Source organism: Haematobia irritans, chromosome 5 (genome assembly GCF_050003625.1).
Source record: "Haematobia irritans isolate KBUSLIRL chromosome 5, ASM5000362v1, whole genome shotgun sequence".
Classification (NCBI taxonomy): Eukaryota; Metazoa; Arthropoda; class Insecta; order Diptera; family Muscidae; genus Haematobia; species Haematobia irritans.
Window position 1 is genome coordinate 35,850,778 of NC_134401.1, and position 19,219 is coordinate 35,869,996.

The following is a 19,219-nucleotide window of genomic DNA, read 5'->3' on the forward strand; positions in this document are numbered from 1 at the left end:
TTTTAGTGATATCTTTTGAAAATCATTTTCTTCAACTATAGCAAATGATTTCTTTTATTTATTCATAACCTTATTTTAAAACCTCTCAAAAGTGGTGGCATTATAAGTGGATTTAGAGTATAGTTATAATATAATTAGTTCCTCACGACTTCTCACCTTTTTTAAATACGTAAGCCACTTTTTTATAATTTTTGAAACATTCTATGATACTTTTTGGATGGCGAAAAAATATGTGAAAAAGATTCTATTGAATTTTTTTTTTCTTATTATACTTATTAAACATTTATTGTATTCAATATACATTTAAAGCGACTTACAATTTATGGACCTGAATTTTAATTCCGAAGAACGCAAGGAAATCAATCGATTTATTGTACATTAGGTTTTCAAAAATTAAAAAAAAAATAAAGGAAATAATTCACACCTTGCACTACATACAAAGGAATTCCATACACAATACCAATGAGATGACTTTTTATAGTATGAATTATCACATAAGATAAATAATTTCGACGGAGATTTTTTCAATTAATTTTATATTAATTTTACAATACATATATACAAATTCTTACAAAATTATTTTAATGCACTTTGTACGAGGATATGATTAGATAAATTTACAACTTTCTACCACAGTAATGATGTTGTCACTTTGCAACTTTAGTATTTGTATTATAAATATGGAAATTTAAAACATAACGTGATATAAATTTTTGTATACTTATGAAAAAAGGTTCATAAGGATGGAAAATAAATGTGACCAGATCATGAGAATTACTAATATTATAGTAGTAGCCATCTGGTGATCTTTCCAAATGTACACGAAATTTAAGAATATCCGTGTTGCGATCACAAAATCGTATAGGTTCCATACCAATGAGACGGGGTCGTTCAAGTGTTGATATAAAACGATCATCATAATTGAAAAGCGAATAGTCCAAATAAGGGCTAGTCGAAAAACTTTGTGAGCTAATGGGTAATGTGGGATTAAAACGATCCGCTGCTTCTGCAAGACCAGAAAAAGATTTTAAGGCCCTAAAATTAAAACACGTGAATAAGAGAGCAAATTATTAAATGGTGGTTGTGTTACTTACACATCAAATGCTGACCTAAAGAAATCATTGTTACTTGGCGATGAGGCATGCCATGGCATTTGCAACGAGCGTACATTACGAAATTCATCACAATAGTTACGCAACATTAACAATAATGTTACAGAGTTTTTATGAAAAATCCTTAGCACCTTTTGTTCCGGTATATTATAGAAGACATAGAATTTGAAATTTTTACTTATTGTGTCGGCATTGCCAACTAGCATTTCTAAAGGCATCTGAGATTGTCGTTTTTCATAACGCAATAATATATTATCGCTATCGATTAGTTGCATCTTAAGGATTAACATACTTTCTATCTGAAAAAAGGGTAAGAAAAAAAAATTGAACATATGAGCCTCATAAGCAATCTAAGGACCCTTACCAATCCAAAATGTTTATAAAATTGTTTCAATTTCTCTTTGCGCAAAAACTCCGTTGGCTCTTCTAAAGCTTTGGTATAGAAGAATGTCAATATTTTTTGCTTCAAATGTGACAATGGTACAGAGTGAGTATGATCCAATGGATTATTGCATTGTCGCTGATGTTCCAATATTCGATCTCGATCTAAATTACTACCATATGGCCCTATAGTATATAGCTTCTTTAGTTTGCCATCTGCATCAAGTTCCAGCAGCTCAATGCATTGACGATATGTGGAGAGAATTGCAAGAGTACGTCCATATAAGGAAACACTATGATTATGTGATAAAACAATAAAATCATGCTCCAATCGTAAAGTGTCTGCAACACAACCTTTCTTTAGATCAACCAAATGAAATGTGTAGTCGTATAAATCAGCATCATCGAATAAATCAGGATATTCCTGATAGGCTTGGTAAATGGGAAATATAGAGCCTCCAGCCACAGATGCCAACAACACGTAGTGACCATCATCGAGAAACAGACTAAACTCTCGATTCAAAACATGCCTTGTAGGACTACCAGCTCTTATTAGCTGCACAGTGTACTTCTTCTTAAATAGTTTGTTGAATAAAACTTGCCGTATATGGAGTGAGTCCAGAGAGTGATCTGCTGCCGTTATACATTCTCCATGTTGTTTTTCATATAAATACGCCACTTGACCAACACCGTTGTATTGATAAACTTCCAATGATCTCTGATCGTTGGAAAAGGCCAAAAGCATACTTCCGTCCGGGGTAAATTTGCGCAGAAATGACAAGGGCTTGTCAACATTTTGTATCGTCAAATTTGGCGTTATGCTTTTATAAAGGAATTTGGGTATGGGTCGCCGGTATCCAAATCTCCAGTTTGATTCACGAGCCCAAAGATTGTGTTGAAGATTTTGCGAATTTTGGGTGAACATAAGACAGAATGGTGAAATAAACAAAACAAAGCAACAAAATGAAAATAAATCGGATAATGACGTACGTCAGGTGAAATGTAAACATTTGTTGCAATGCTGTCACTTTGTATTTTAAAGGGGCATTGGCATGTAGGAATATTATCAAAAAGAACCGAGAAACCATGGCTGAACAAGAAGGTTAAATCATGGGGCCATATGATTACAATTTTTTTATTTCGACCAAATTTTAAGATGTCAAAATCATATGTTTATGGTGATTGCAGGGGGGTTACTCTGTATTGCGATGCGTAAGAAAAATTGTCGCGAATCGAGTAATTGGTACTCAGTAATTCGTTTTCGTATCTACCTTGCGCATCTAGTTTTCGCAAATCTGGCATCACCGCACTCTATAATGCGAAAGCGTATGTCAAACTCGTTCGTTGATCGCAAAAATCGTGCGCAAACAAAATAGCAATCGCAAAGTAACAAACATGTAAGTAAGCACAATTAAATTTTTATATTTGTATCTAAATTGTTTATTGTTTTAGGGAAAAACCAAAAAAGTTACAGACACAGCAACGTCAGTTCCAAACTTTGGTAGACTTTATGGTCTCTTCCGCAGTTACCTCAAATTGTATGTGCTTGGGACAAAGTATTCGTTCAATCACCTCACAAACTTCTTTTAAGCAGCGCGACATAGATTGCTCTGATAGTCCTAAAAGATGGTCTTGGCCGATTTGGTGTTGATAACCACCTTGTCCAAGCAATTTCACAGCAGCGGCCACTTTTATTGGAGTTGGAATGGCTGTGGATTTATTTGGAACGACGAGGTCGTCTTTAATAGCGTTTAATACATACATAAACGCATCTTTATTAAGACGAAAATTTTGTATAAATCTATAAAAATGAAATATTCGAAAACGTTTGTCACATAATTTGAGTTTCCATTTTCTTACCCGTGGTCACTTAGGTAGAGTATATTTGACCGATCTCGCAAAATTCTTCTTGTAATTCGTTCATGTTAATTTTCTTCAAACCATAACGCTATCGAATCCATAATTATTACTTTTTTGTTATAAACGATTAGCAAGTTTTAAAAGAACACGCACCGAACGGAAGATTGTTTAAAATGTTTTTATTTACAATTTTTTGACATTTCTTTTTATCATTTTCGTTATTGTTTACATTGTGCAGCCAGCGTTGTCATATTTTCGCTTTATTTTGCTAAAGCGTTACCATATTTTCAGTTTACTTTGCGAAAGCGTTTGCGCAAGTGATACAGAGTACCGAATTGTACTCTTAACGCATTTAACTATCGCATCGCATTTGCTTTCGTATCGCAATACAGAGTAACCCCCCAGCTCTCCAAATGACACTGCATATCAAATGCATCTCAAACAAACTCGCGCATTCATAGCTGGAGAATTGTTCAAAGATGACTTGAGTATCTTGATAACATATTCCAGACCCAAAATACCACGCACATCAGTTTTTAAACTGCATCATAAACTGTTTTTGTTAATAGATGGCGAATATCCATTTGACTGACTTCCATCATATCGGCGTTTCTCGGATGAATTATCCACTTCACAATAACTCATAGGTGACGCAATTAAATTTGAACCTTTATTTTTCTCTGGATTTGAATTATTTTTTCAGGACAATTGAAAGAATAAATAATTGCCACTTTTACCAATGCCATACGATTCTTTTATCAGCTGATTTTGACTTCTTAAAATTGTAAACAACATATTGAAATTTGTTGTTTTTGTTATCGTGATTCAACCTCCTTATTCAGCCATGCGAGAAACCCAAAGTAGCTGATATTAGGTCTGTTCGCGTACTTTTCCAATAAAAATTATCCAGTAAAAACTAACAAGAGAGTAAGAGTGTATTTTACACTCTTTGCTTAAAATTGGTGAAAAGTACAAGAACGGTATCCAGTAACTATTTGCACAATGAACATTTCAGCTGCTAAAACATTGAAAACAAAAAACGAATCCTGTATATTTAACTTCCAATCGTAGTTGCCGAACATGTACATTGTATTGGTACTTTATTTGTTATCAATAACCAGCTGGCAACGTATGCAAGATTTTACTGGAAAAAAAATCTTTAGCAAAAACTTGCAATTTCTCTATCTCCCCTGCCAACATTTTTTGAATTTGGGGGCTATTGAGAAGTTGTACCACGCCAAGTTACTACAAAAAAGTATCGCATGAGTGCAATTATTAGGAGCCCTTCTGGATACATTTAGAAGGACGCCAATAAGAGCCCCTTCAAACAATCAGACAAAGTGAATTTTAAGATAGTTGTAAAAGAATCATTGTGGTCAAGTAAAACACGATTGTTTAGATGTTTATTAATTTTATGAAACATTTATAAATTCTCATAAATATAACATTTATACGACTATCACAACACATTTAATACATTTTTATGCATTAATAAGAGATTGATGTTGAGTTACAAGTTGTAAGTTAAATGTTGTAGCGTCTATCAGCCAGTACTTTTATTCCCGATGGAGGCAGCGTGTCTAGAAAAATATTTGAAAAACTATCACTTTATTCCATTTGGAAAGTCAAAAATTGTTCACCAATTTACTTTTCACAATTTTAAGCGTAATAACTATGTTTTCAGCACTTTATTTCCGTTTTCATTGAAATAAATTATAATAAGCCAGTTGCGCTTGGTGTTTCACAAAATATAAAATGGCTCTTGTAACAATAGTGATGGCAAAATACTATCACAGTTGGCGATTGTTGCAGTGTCACTTACGAGTCTGTGGTAGCGATGAGGATGAAGTGGAACATTGAAATGCTGGCAGGGTCATAACTGTCAAATGTAGTCTCTCTCCGGCTCTCTTTTGTTGGCGTTTTGTTGTAAACGAACGACTTCCAGTAAACATTTGTAATAATTATCATAAATTATCGGGTTCTCGAACGGAGCTATTAATTCACACATTGTTTGAAATCTCATTTCTTCGAGATTTGCAAACCGCCTTCTCGTACTATAAAATAGCAGGATTTCAAATGTCAAAAGAGAAGATTTTGAGCATAGTGTTGCCAGTATTTTTCTGGCTCTTGTACCCAAATTATGATGTTATCGTCCCCAAAAATCCCCAATTTAAATCTAAATTCTTCAAAAAAATCCCCAATACATTTTTAATGTCGAAAATCAGTAACAATTTAAAAATTATAATTTTGTCACATTGACAAAATTTTCTATGTGGAAATAAAATTTCGACAACATTTTCCATAAAAATAATATTTAGACAAAATTTTCTATAAAAATAAAATTTAGACAAAATTTTCTATAAAAATAAAATTTAGACAACATTTTCTATAGAAATACAATTTTTACAAAATTTTCTATAGAAATAAATTTTTGAAAAAATTTTGTATATAGAAATAAAATTTGGCAATATTTTCTATATAATAATAAAATTTTGACAACATTTTCTACATAGATATAAAATGTTGACAATATTTTCTATAGAAATAAAATTTTGACAAAATTTTGTATAGAAACAAAATTGTGACATTTTCTAGAGAAATAAAATTTTGACAAAATTTCTATAGAAATAAAATTTTGACAAAATTTCTATAGAAATAAAATTTTGACAAAATTTCTATAGAAATAATTCTTTTTTCGTTTTGTTTGTTATTGTTGGCTTCTCTTCAATCGTTATTGTTGTTTTTGATCTCAGCTTAAAGCCATGCATTGACTAAACTAAAAGTGTAGCTTAACCAACAGAGGAAAAGTATGCTTGTCAAATTTATTTGGGCAAAGCCCTATAGACTGCAAGATGGTTGGATGTACAGCTGTTTCGGAATTACCACATTCCTCATCAGCATCCTCTACTTGCAACAAAACTATCAACCAATTATCAGAATAAATTCGAGTAATTCACTCAACCCAAAGTGAACTACACTTGAACCTCCCGAAAAAGGGTTTGATAGTCGGCTACTGCCTAAACTAATTTGCCAGCATATCTCTGTTCCTTTGCCAAACTCAAATCATCGATTTGAATGTATTTGGCTGGGTTTGTTTTTAATTTGTTTTTGACAAAATTCTATAGAAATAAAGTATTGGCAAAATTTTCACCCAGTTCGGTTCTCGGCCGGCTTTATGAAACGTGAGGAAAATAGGATGTATAACCTACTTTGTAATAACAAATGTTCTTTTATATAAATCTTTTCATTCTATTAAATTTTTTGGCAGACAATTTGAAATTATAACTACCGATGCCTTTATAAAGAATTTATCAAAATGCTGCAGGCATTGTGCGACGTCTATAGGTTAACATTTGTTGTTTTTGTAGAAGATCGCTTATTGTTCTCTTGTGTTTTTATACCCTCCACCATAGGATGGGGGTATATTAACTTTGTCATTCCGTTTGTAACACATCGAAATATTGCTCTAAGACCCCATAAAGTATATATATTCTGGGTCGTGGTGAAATTCTGAGTCGATCTAAGCATGTCCGTCCGTCTGTCCGTCTGTCCGGCTGTCCGTCCGTCTGTGGAAATCACGCTAACTTCCGAACGAAACAAGCTATCGACTTGAAACTTGGCACAAGTAGTTGTTATTGATGTAGGTCGGATGGTATTGAAAATGGGCCATATCGGACCACGTTTACGTATAGCCCCCATATAAACCGATCCCCAAATTTGGCTTGGGGAGCCTCCCGGAGCAGCAAAATTCATCCGATCCGGTTGAAATTTGGTACGTGGTCTTAGTATACGGTCTCTAACAACCATGCAAAAATTGGTCCATATTGGTCCATAATTATATATAGCCCCCATATAAACCGATCCCCAGATTTGACCTCCGGAGCCTCTTGGAGGGGAAAAATTCATCCGATCCGGTTGAAATTTGGTACCTGATGTTAGTTTACGGCCTCTCATAACCATGCAAAAATTGGTCCATATCGGTCCATAATTATATATAGCCCCCATATAAACCGATCCCCAGATTTGAACTCCGGAGCCTCTTGGAAGAGCAAAATTCATCCGATCCAGTTGAAATTTGGTACATGGTGTTAGTATATGGTCTCTAACAACCATGCAAAAATTGGTCCATATCGGTCCATAATTATATATAGTTCCCATATAAACCGTCCCCAGATTTTACGTCCGGAACCTCTTGGAGGAGCAAAAGTCATCCGATACGGTTGAAATTTGGTACATTTTGTCAATATATGGCCTCTAACAGCCATGTAAAAATTGGTCCATATCGGTCTTTAGTTATATATAGCCGATGACTTATTACACAAAAATTGGTCCATATCGCCAAAAATAATCTACCAAAACTTTATTTCCATAGAAAATTTTGTCAAATTTTATTACTATAGAAAGTTTTGTCAAAATTTCATTTCTATAGAAAGTTTTGTCAAAAGTTTATTTCTATACAAATGTTTGTCAAAATTTTATTTCCATAGAAAATTTTGTCAAAATTTTATTTCTATAGAAAATTTTGTAATCTACCTAAACTTTATTTCCATAGAAAATTTTGTCAAATTTTATTACTATAGAAAGTTTTGTTAAAATTTCATTTCTATAGAAAGTTTTGTCAAAAGTTTATTTCTATAGAAATGTTTGTCAAAATTTTATTATTATTTCTGTAGATAATTTTGTCAACATTTTATTTCTATACAAAATTTTGTCAAAATTTTATTTCTATACAATATTTTGTCAACATTTTAGAAAATTTTGTCAAGTTTTTATTTCTATAGAAAATTTTGTCAAATTTTTATTTCTATAGAAAATTTTGTCAAAATTTTATTTCTATAGAAAATTTTGTCAAGGTTTCATTTCTATAGAAAATTTTGTCAAAATTTTATTTCTATAGAAAATCTTGTCAAACTAGATTATATACGTATTTAATCGGCCTTTTTTTTTTGTTTAATATATACCCCGTATGGACTAATGCGCTTTACAGACTATCAGTTATTCCGGACGACAATGTCCGCGTCCAACTTTTCGATTAAAATCGTACGCATTAACCACATTGCAATTTTTGTTTGACAGACCAATGAAAAAATCGATAGCAGAAATCGATATGGTATCGATATTTTTTGTAAACAATAACATTGACTAGAAAATAAAGCCGCTTAATTTTTGTGAAATTTTAATAACAATATGTACAAAAACAAAAAAAAAAATCAAATTAGCTTTAATTTTGTTTTTATTGGAGCTAATAGAAAAAGAGGAGCAGCCCGTTAAGAGAATATGGATACAAGGATGGTTGAAGAAGAGATCTCCTTCAAATGTGCGTCTCGTAAGAGAATTGAGTTTAACTGCACCGCAAGACTACAAGAATTATCTGAGAATGGACACCCACGTATTCGAGGAATTGCTGGATATGATAAGTCCACTCATCCAAAAACAGGACACTCATTTGAGAGATGCGAAAACTCCAAATGAAAGATTAATAGCTACGTTACGGTTTTTGGCAACGGGACAGACTTTTTCGGACTTGAAGTTTGAAGTTTATATGCGAACATCTACCTTGAGTGGAATTATAATAGAAACATGTCTTGCCATCATAAAATCGCTTAGGAATTACATACGTGTAAGTAACTTTTAATATTTGTGTTCGATATAATCCCTACAAATTGGCCAAAAGAATAGGAGACATAGAAAAGTAATATTTTAAGGTGGGTTTTAAGTTCGAGTTTAGCAGCATTTTTATACTAAAAAGGGCATACAACTATACCTATTTCTTGCAAATTTTATTATAAACTCTTGGGGATTTGCACAAAGAAACTTTTTATATTTTATAACATGTATTCATAAAAATCGACTATTAAAGAAAAGTAATCGTGAAAATATGACGATTTTAGCGGCTAAACTCGAACTTAATACCACCTTTCGCCGCTAAAATCGCAATTTTTCATGAAAATTTTAGCGGCTAAAGGTAAGTACTATGTTCGCTTTTCGCGTTGAAATTTTCGTGGTTACTTTATTAAAACAATTCAATATAAAGCAGATAGTTTAACTAAATTGGTGTGCAGTTTCTTGTTCCTCTAGATTTCGGCAAGACTTTACAGGAATATATCTGTTTTCATTTATAATTTTGATTATTTTAGAAAAAGTAATCACGAAAATAAAGTGATTTTCAACTCGAAAACCGAACATAGTACCCACCTTAAACTCGAACTTAATACTCACCTTTAACCAAAAATACATTGAAACTATTGCTTGCGAGTGGTATACAAATTGTTTGCCAAAAATCTTCTGAATGTGTCGACTGTTGCAAAATGTAAACGAATAGGTTTCCAGATTTATATGTGAAAGATAGTTTTTTTAGTGCTAAAAAGGTGGAGACACTGCTACTCGATGGAAATGTATCCGAATGGAAATTATGGACACTCAGATTTTTATGTGAAAGATAGATTTTCCACAATATGGGCTAGAAAAAAGTGGAGCGACTACTTCTCGAGAGAAATTCTTTTATCTGTATAACAAAAACAATTACTACGTGTTTATAGTAAATTCAAGTTTGTCTTTATTTAATTTTAGTAAGGTTTAGTTTTGTACACAAATTCTATCGTTTATATACTATAAAACAGATATATCACATTGAACGTATTATAGTAAATACTACTTTTTTGGCACATATATTAATATAAAATTAAAAATATATTTTGTACGGAAATATATCATATATGACATAAATCTATATTTGTGAAACGATTGCCTATTTAGGCTAATAAACGAAATGTACATATATGTATACATATATTATTGCGGTATCAATGGATTAAACGTATATGTTAATGTATAAATCGTAGATACATAGTTAATATTAGTTCGCTTATTTTGGATTAATTAATAAAGAACATAAAATAAAAATAAACAATGGTACTAGCATGTCTTTATTAACACTATGACGCAAAATTCCAAATAAAAAATCACTTATCCCAGCCGAAAGCAATCGATGAGAGAAGAAAAGTTGTATTTGGATTTTGTTAGATTGGTTGTTGTTCGTTTTTAATGAGCCTCTGTGTATTTTTGTCGTCAAATTTGATTTTGTGCACTTTTTTGCAATATTCGCATGGCCATAGCGTGAAAAGTGCTGATTTTTTTTAATAATAATATTTTCATTAGTTCAAGACCTGCAGTCGAAAAACGGAAAAAATCTTTGTTTTCGTTACATTTTTGGGGTTTTAAACATGTAGATGAAATTATTCGACTTACTATATTCAACATTTTATTGGGCGAGTCAAGAGTTGTAGCTTTTCTGAAGACTGCAAAAAAATTCACAGCAATTATCGAGCTACGGCCATGCGAAAATTGGAAAAAAGTGAACAAAATCGAATTTGGCCACAAAACGAACAGCAACCAATTTTGCAAAATCCAGATACTACTTTTCTTCTCTCATCGAGTACTTTCGGCTGGTGTGATTTTTTGTTTGGAGTTTTTGTGTTGCCCTGTGTAAAAAAGTATAAAAAATAAATATAAAAGTATAAAAAATGTTTTTTAGTGCGAAAAGTGCATTCCCTCACTGGTAACTTCATACTTATAACCTGCGCTTCTTTCTCCCGTCCATCCCTCTTCAGAGCTATCGCTATCGCTTTCGCTTTCCACATTTATACTTATTCGCTCACTCGAAGAAGCAATGGGTATGTTGGTTTTTGATTTGTGTTTCCTTGATGTTGAGGGGTTGAAGTCCATTGAAGACCCGCTTAAATATTCCTCTTCGAATTCGATGTCTGTTAAAGTTTTTATATTGTCCCATCTAGGGCGTTTATGTGATGTAGAGGCGTTTTGCGTCAGAGCAATTTCTACAGAGCGGTATGAGTTTTCGTTTAAGTGTGACAGTTGTCCTAAATAGAGGGTTTCGCTAATAATCCTACTTGCATACATTCTTTGTTTGGGAGAAAGAGCTCTGAACTCTTCCTCCCAAGTGCTGGCTAATTTGCTAGCATAATCTTCTTTGGTGTTCTCCATTATATTTATGGCTTTCTCCAAAAGAGTTTTTCTTTCTTTCCAGAAGGACTGTTTTTTTTTCGGCTCAACTTTCTGAAAATAATAATGAAATTATATTTTATATAAAATATATTTTTGTATTGACTGTTAAATAGGATGTACAATAAAACCATAGCAATTAATACTCTATTAAAATTTTTATTTGCAGTTGCCAAGATGTGAATATGATTGGAAAGTCGCAGTTGATTTTGAAAATTTATGGAACTTTCCACATTGCATAGGAGCAATGGATGGAAAACATATTAAAATAAGAAAACCGAACAACTCAGGATCGTACTATTTCAATTACAAAAAAAACTTCAGTATTGTGCTTTTGGCTTTGGTTAATGCTAATTGTGAATTTTTGATGGTTGAGGTTGGAGCCAATGGACGTGTTTCAGACGGAGGTGTCTATGCCAACAGCAAAATCCGTAGTATGTACGAATCTGGCCAGTTGAACCTACCTAATTCAGAACGAATTAATAATTTTAATATTGAATTGCCTTATGTTTTTGTAACCGACAATGCTTTTCCATTAGGAAAACATTTTATGAAGCCTTATTGTACGCCCTCATTATCAATAGAGCAAATTTATTTCAATTACCGATTGTCACGCGCACGTAGGATTGTAGAAAATGCATTCGGCATTATAGCATCAAGATTCAGAATACTCTTAGGTACTATTAACCTTAGCCCCGCAAAAACTAGAATTGTTGTGCTTGCAATATGCTATCTCCACAACTTTTTAAAATCTAAAACTCCGAATGCATATTTACAAAACATAAAAATGGCAGAGATACCACAACAAAATTGTAACAATGATAATAATATAGATGATAATCTTTCATCTTTGGGAAAACTTGTTAGAAACGATTTCTGTACTTACTTCAACAATAATAAAATATAATCATGCTGTTAACAAATTAATGTATATTTGTGCTATCTTTTCATTTTTGAACTTCTGGTAAATAGGTAGTGGATATAAATACATCATAAGAGCTGTTTTCTTTTTGCACTGATAACCAGGGCTGTGGAGCCGGAGTCGGAGTCTTGGAGTCGGAGTCTGAAGATTTTGCTGGAGTCGGAGTCGTAAAAATTTTGCTCGACTCCGACTCCGGCTAAACCAAATTTTTTAAAACACTTCACATTTTTGTAACTAAGCAAGTTTTTACTCAAATTAATTTCCATTGCGTTATTCATTCGATCAATGTACAGCATGATAGTAAATGAAAATCAACTTCCAATTACTATCTTTTTATGTTTTCTAGAATGTTAGACTAGCAGATGGGCTGAATCGATCCATTTTAATGCCCATATCAATTTATTTGAAATATTTCGAAGAATCGAAATTATTTTTTTAAATTTTATTTTAAGGCCATATACAAACATGTGGAATATTGACAGAAAAAATTTTTCAAAGTTGTTTTTTATAGAAAATTTTGTCAAAATGTTATTTCTATAAAAAGTTGTGTCAAAATTTTGTTTCTATAGCAAATTTTGTCAAAATTTTATTTCTATAAAAAATTTATTCAACATTTTATTACATTAGAAATATTTTTTTCTTTAAAAAATTTAGTCAAAATTTTATTTCTATAGAAAATTGAGTCAAAATTTTATTTCTATAGAAAATTGAGTCAAAATTTTGTTTCTATAGAATATGTTGCAAAATTTTATTTCTATTGATAATTTTATTTCTATAAAAATTTAAGTCAAAATTTTATTTCTATATAAAATTTTGTCAAAATTTTATATAGAAATAAAATTTTTTTGTCAAATGAGAAACGAGCTTTGTTTGTCTAAAATTTCGTTTGGGAGGCAAGAATTATTTTTTTGCGTGTAGAAAATTTTATTTCTATAGAAAATTTAGTCAAAATTTTGTTTCTGTAGAATATTTTGCAGAATTTTATTTACTACACAAAAATTTTTCTAAAATTGTATTTTTATTGATAATTTTTTCAAAATTTTATTTCTATAAGAAAAAATTATCAAATTTTATAGCAAATTCTATAGCAAATTTTCTCAATTTTTTTTTCTTACTGATGCTCACTGATACTCACTGTTATAAAAAATGTATTCAAAATTTTATTACTATAGAAATATTTTTTTCTATTTAAAATTTAGTCAAAATTTTATTTCTATAGAAAATTTAGTCAAAATTTTGTTTCTATAGAATATTTTGCAAAATTTTATTTCTATAGAAAATTTTGCAAAATTTCGTTTGTTACACAATTTTTTTAATTGTATTTCTATTGATAATTCTTTCAAACTTTTATTTCTATAAAAATTTTTCCAAATTTTATGTCTATAAAAATTTTATTCAAAATTTTATTTCTATAGAAAATTTAGTCAAAATTTTGTTTCTGTAGAACATTTTGCAAAATTTTATTTCTATTTTATATAGATATATATTTTATTTACTAGACAAAAATTTTTCCAAAATTGTATGCTCACTGATACTCACTGCTAAGTCGAAAACTTGTAGAAATGACTCAAATTTTCAAATTTTTCAATGAATGAATCATAAATGCATTTTTGCGAAATTGTCTAAACAATTATAAATATTTCCCAAATATTGCCCGAGATTTTGTAAAAGTCTGATTTGAGATTTTATCAAAATTTAGATCTAAATACAAAGTTGTGCAGAGTATATTATAACCGGCCCGCCCGACTTTAGATTTAGATTTAAATTTTAAGTACATAGATTTTGTAGAAGTATATACAATTTTGTCTAAATCAATTCAGATTCAAATTGATGCATATGGGAATATAAACCTTTATATAGCTCGCAACAAATTTAAAGGATTTGAGATAGTATCAATAACTTTGGTCCCCAAATACATATACTGTTGGTATCTTCTCATATAATGATGGGAATTTATATCATTATTTTATTTATTAAACATTGCCCTAAATTTGAAATAAGAGTTCAATTGGCATCTAATGTGAAATTAAGAACTTTTTTGCACACATAAATAAATACGATACTTTATATCGATCCACCTACGGTACCCCCACAATAGAACTACAAAGTAGTGGTATTAAAATGAGATTTAGTTATATTACCCGGAGTCGACTCCGGAGTCGGAGTCGAGCTGATGAAAAATGCTGGAGTCGGAGTCGAGCAAAATTGGCTCGACTCCACAGCCCTGCTGATAACCAGTGCTAAAATAAAACGCAAAAACTTTACCAGGAAAATTACCAAAAAACCTATTGTTCAATTTTCGTAAATGTTATTCCATTCCATTAATAAATATCAGATTTTTAATATTTATAGTATTTTTATGTTAAAACAAGTATATACAGCCGTAAGTTCGGCCAGGCCGAATCTTATGTACCCTCCACCATGGATTGCGTAGAAACTTCTACTAAAGACTGTCATCTACAATGCAACTACTTGGGTTGCGATAACACTTCAAATTCCTTAACACCGTCTTCTAAATTGTAAGTTAGTCCATACGGGGTATATTTTAAACAAAGAAGGCCGATTAAATACGTTTATAATTCAGTTTGACAAAATTTTCTATAGAAATAATATTTTGATAAAATTTTCTATAGAAATAAAATTTAGACAAAATTTTCTAAAGAAATAAAATATTTGCAAAATTTTCTATAGAAATAAAATATTTGCAAAATTTTCTATAGAAGTAAAATTTTGACAAAATTTTCTATATAAATAAAATGTTGACAAAATTTTCTATAGAAATAAAATATTGACAACATTTTCTATAGAAATAGAATTTTGACAAAATTTTCTACAGAAATAAAGTTTTGGTTGATTATTATAACCCCCATATAAATCTGAGGATCCTTTTATAGGGGGGAATTGGACCAATTTGTGCATGGCTGTTTGGGACCATATACATATACCAAATTTCAACCGGATCGGAAGAAATTTGCTCCTCTTAGAGGCTCCACAAGCCAAATCTTAGGGTCCCTTTATATGGGGGCTATACGTAAAAGTGGACCGATATGGCCCATTTTCAATACCATCCGACCTACATCGATAACAACTACTTGTGCCAAGTTTCAAGTCGATAGCTTCTTTCGTTCGGAAGTTAGCGTGATTTCAACAGACGGACGGACATGCTCAGATAGACCCAGAATTTCACCACGACCCAGAATATAATTTATGGGGTCTTACAGCAATATTTCGATGTGTTACAAACGGAATGACAAAGTTAATATACCCCCATCCTATGGTGGAGGGTATAATAAAATGAATTCTATTGTTTTGTTTTCAAAAATGTATGCTACTTCAATTTTATTCAATCTACTCCACTTTTCTCCAAAATCTACTTCACTCAATTTTTCACTAGCGGCAGCACTGATTCACATCTACTATTTTAACTTAGTAATATCAACTTGAGATAATATCGAGACGTTCACAATTGCGGCTACGAATTTTTAATATTTTTGGGAAACTACAATGGCAACCCTTCTCAATCATAATAAATATTTATTTAAATAGCCTGTGTTTGTTAATTAGTGTGTAAATATAACCATCGTGTCCAATTTAATCCTTAACAGCAAATGATGAGTCAAATGCAAATGCAGTATCTAGTAAGTTTGCCACATTAGAATGTATCGAAAATTTATAAATAAAATTTCCAATTTATTTCACAGCAGTCGCCACAAGGTATCGAGACCAGGAATGCTGTCACAATCGCCTTCGCACACCATGCAAGCTTACAAAAGTATTTTCATCTATTGCGTTCAATTATTTGTGATTGAATTCCAACGTGGTAGTGTGATTTCGTTATAATTGGCTGGAAAACTACAAGTGACTATCGTTACACGTAGATGAGGAATATGATCACCTCCAAGAGCAAATGTTATTTTTGGCTGCGGGCCACGGAAATTGAAAGAGGATTAAACACTCAGTATGCTTCATCCAAGAGTGGCTTAAAAAGGAGGTTTCTTGCTTAATTTATATCGCTAAATGACCACCAAATGATCTCAATCCGTTGGACTTTTTGCCTGGAGCATTTTTAAGAGTAAGGTTGCCGCTAAAAAAAACTGTAAACAACGGTACTATTGATTCCAAAAATTCCAACCACAAACGTCCAACAATATGCTTTCGACTATATAACAGCAGCCATATAAAGAAATCAATATTGTCCAATAAAGAACATTTTCCAACTATGTTTAAGCGTATGAATCAATATCTATGATCGTTGCAGTGATAGATATTCGAAAGTAAGACCGAAACTAGTCACGTATACCATTTTGTTTAGCGTAGGCCAGTTTATTCTCTGTCCATAGGAAAACAGCCTAAACTCTGACCAAAGGCTGTTCATTAATATGTTTTTGAACTCATGTGAACATACTTTCTTTTTGCCTTGGTGCAGCATATAGTGGCACCCAGGGTTGGCCTGTCACAAACTGTGACATTTGCGACACACATTTGCGTCAGTATAAAAGTATGTCGCAAAACCCATAAACCTATTGCAGAAAACCTTATTTGGAATAGAAGTTGTGAACATTTATTAATTAATTTTGCCAGTTTCTGCAGACATTTATGAAAGTTTTCCCGCGGTCAAGCCCATTTTCTTAGGTGGTATCGAAATTCCCGTTGGTGAGTGCTCAAAATACCTTGAGGAGGCTGAACTTTAAGCTAAGGAAGGACGAGAAAAGCCCCCTACTTGTGCAAAAGGCAATATTGTGAACATTCCGAAGAATTGAAACTTCACATTCCAACGTCTTGGATATAATCGAATTCGTTGCCTAGCTAACTAGACTACAGTTTTTTGAGTTTTCGACTTTTGTGACTTTTTCTACATTTACTACGCGTATGTGACGTTAACAACTTTGCGACAGTCGCAAACCTAAAAATTTTTGATACAGACCATCTCTGGTGGCACCATAATTGAGTACAAAATAGACTTGAATACAAGTATTATTAACTTTATTTTATTGTATTAATGAATATACGTAGAATTATTATAACTGGCGCGACAGCATCGATTTTTTTGCTCATATTTAGAAGCTAACCAAACTAATTTACTAAAATTTGTGAGAATGGTTATTGGGGACGTAAAAATTTTGTTTGTTTTTTATATCTTATAAACGTTATTACGTATTTCTTACATATGGCTGAGATATACCAAATTTTTATTGACCGTTTTGAGGGGGCATTACAGTACTACATATATATTCAGCTTTTTGGGTAAATACTATAGATATTCATACATATTGTTTTAATTGTACTACAATAGCCAAGTTCATATTTTGTTTTTGTCAAACTAAAACATGTTTATGTATTCGAGCTTATAAATAGCAGACAATTTTTATTTAGGAGGTTTTTCTAAATGTGATTCTATTTTCAGTGCACAAGTTTAAGTAATTCAGAGTGAAATTTTGCCCTACCGTTGTCGTATGAGTGTAAATCGAGAGCTATATTTAAATATGAACATATTTTTTCAAAATCAATAGCGATTGTCTCCGAGTCAAAGTAAAACTCGGTATCAAATTTGAGAACGATTGCACATAAACTGAGTGCTGTACATTGCACACAAAATTACATGTACAGACAGACGATTACCATCGGTATACTAAACTATGGAGACGAGATAGACATATGGTGTCTTTGGCAAAAATGCTTAGGATGGGCTCCTGAGTCGATATAGCCATGTCCGTCTGTCCGTGAACACGTTTTTGTGATCAAAGTCTAGGTCGCAGTTTTAGTCCAATCGACTTCAAATTTGGCACAGGTATTCAACAAATTTGAAGGAATTCAGATGGTATTGAAAATGTGGATCACAAAGTGGTGCAGGGCATAATATAGTCGGCGCCGCCCGACTTTAGACTTTCCTTACTTGTTTTATTGTAGAAAATGTGAACATATAAAAAAATGAAACTGGAACTGGGAATTGTTAAAACATTACGAATAAAATTTAGATAATATAATTACTTACTTCAACATCTAAAAACTCCTCCAAAAGCTCCTCCGAACAGGTTCCTTCTTCTTGACTTTCTTGGTCCGAAAGGAAGGATAGGTGCTTGTAGTACCACAAAGTGGGCTTATATACACTGGCCGTTCCAGCGCCAGATCTTTCGCTCTGTCGAATTTTTTTTAGTTCGCGTCTATATGCGCTTCTAATATTATTAATTTTTTTTAACGTCCTCTACCGTTGCCGTATTATTATGGGCTCTGCATTTTTGCAGTAGAACGTCATAGCCCATTTGACGTAAGTTTTTGTTCCGATACTCATCTGATTTTATTTTCCATAGTTGTGGGCACTTCTTGTATAATTCAATAAATTCGATGGTAAATACGTGGTCCATTTTGTTTGAAGATAGATTTTCAAAAAAATTAGTATTTTTCTTTGTTACGTAAAGTGTTTGAGGATTATTTGGCCAAAACTTTGCGTTGCTCTCCTTGCATTAAATTATTTGGAATATGGCGCTTTTTACCGTTTTCCATTTTCTTCTTCTTGATTATTTTTCAGCAAATTTCGATAATTCAAAACTAAACGATAATCGATAGCTTTCGATAATAAATTTATCGTATACAAATCTGACCGAATTGACACACTGTACGATTTCTTTCCAACACCGACATTCCGTCCGGAATAACTGATAGTCTGTAAAGCGCATAACTTACAATTTAGAAGACAGTGTTAAAAAGTTTTACGATACCTTGCCATCGGCAAGTGTTATCGCAACCCAAGTAATTCGATTGTGGATGACAGCCTGTAGTAGAAGTTCCTACGCAATCCATGGTGGAGGGTACATAAGATTCGGCCTGGCCGAACTTACGGCCGTATATACTTGTTATTCTCTCTGTTGGTTATAAGAATTTTGCCATTATTTTGTACAATAAAACGCGCCATCTACGGTGATTGGAC

General features: G+C 32.1%; 2 protein-coding genes and 2 long non-coding RNA genes across 6 annotated transcripts; 2 read left to right on the top strand and 2 right to left on the bottom strand.

Moving 5' to 3' along the window:
• Positions 1 to 2,513, bottom strand: abo (de-etiolated protein 1 abo). Its single transcript, XM_075313901.1, has 3 exons — positions 1,477 to 2,513; positions 1,095 to 1,411; positions 1 to 1,035 (listed from the first exon to the last, which is right to left on the bottom strand). Exons 1-3 carry the CDS (start codon positions 2,416 to 2,418, stop codon positions 648 to 650), a joined length of 1,647 nt encoding a protein of 548 aa, XP_075170016.1. The 5' UTR covers positions 2,419 to 2,513; the 3' UTR covers positions 1 to 647.
• A 166-nt stretch (positions 2,514 to 2,679) lies between these two features.
• Positions 2,680 to 3,332, top strand: LOC142242000 (uncharacterized). The gene is made up of 2 exons (XR_012723906.1): positions 2,680 to 2,890; positions 2,946 to 3,332. It is a non-coding gene; the product is annotated as an uncharacterized LOC142242000 (long non-coding RNA).
• Positions 3,333 to 10,213: 6,881 nt separating this feature from the next.
• Positions 10,214 to 18,936, bottom strand: LOC142241997 (uncharacterized). Of its 2 annotated transcripts, XR_012723905.1 has the most exons (3): positions 18,287 to 18,936; positions 10,602 to 11,426; positions 10,214 to 10,543 (listed from the first exon to the last, which is right to left on the bottom strand). XR_012723905.1 is itself a non-coding variant. In XM_075313907.1 (2 exons), exon 2 carries the CDS (start codon positions 11,352 to 11,354, stop codon positions 10,884 to 10,886), a length of 471 nt encoding a protein of 156 aa, XP_075170022.1. In that variant the 5' UTR covers positions 11,355 to 11,426; positions 18,287 to 18,936; the 3' UTR covers positions 10,214 to 10,883. The 2 variants fall into 2 exon arrangements, 1 of the variants encoding a protein (XP_075170022.1); XM_075313907.1 differs by having other exon boundaries at positions 10,214 to 11,426.
• Positions 15,438 to 16,514, top strand: LOC142242001 (uncharacterized). Of its 2 annotated transcripts, XR_012723908.1 has the most exons (3): positions 15,541 to 15,617; positions 15,689 to 15,932; positions 15,996 to 16,514. It is a non-coding gene; the product is annotated as an uncharacterized LOC142242001 (long non-coding RNA). The 2 variants fall into 2 exon arrangements; XR_012723907.1 differs by having other exon boundaries at positions 15,438 to 15,932.
• Positions 18,937 to 19,219: the final 283 nt, after the last annotated feature.

Coding starts and splice junctions, on each gene's coding strand:
- abo (XM_075313901.1), bottom strand. CDS start 2,418: ATGTTCACCCAAAATTCGCAAAATCTTCAACACAATCTTTGGGCTCGT. Junction 1,412..1,476: donor TTTATAAACATTTTGGATTG/GTAAGGGTCCTT, acceptor CCCTTTTTTCAG/ATAGAAAGTATGTTAATCCT. Junction 1,036..1,094: donor TTTAGGTCAGCATTTGATGT/GTAAGTAACACA, acceptor TTTTAATTTTAG/GGCCTTAAAATCTTTTTCTG.
- LOC142241997 (XM_075313907.1), bottom strand. CDS start 11,354: ATGGAGAACACCAAAGAAGATTATGCTAGCAAATTAGCCAGCACTTGG.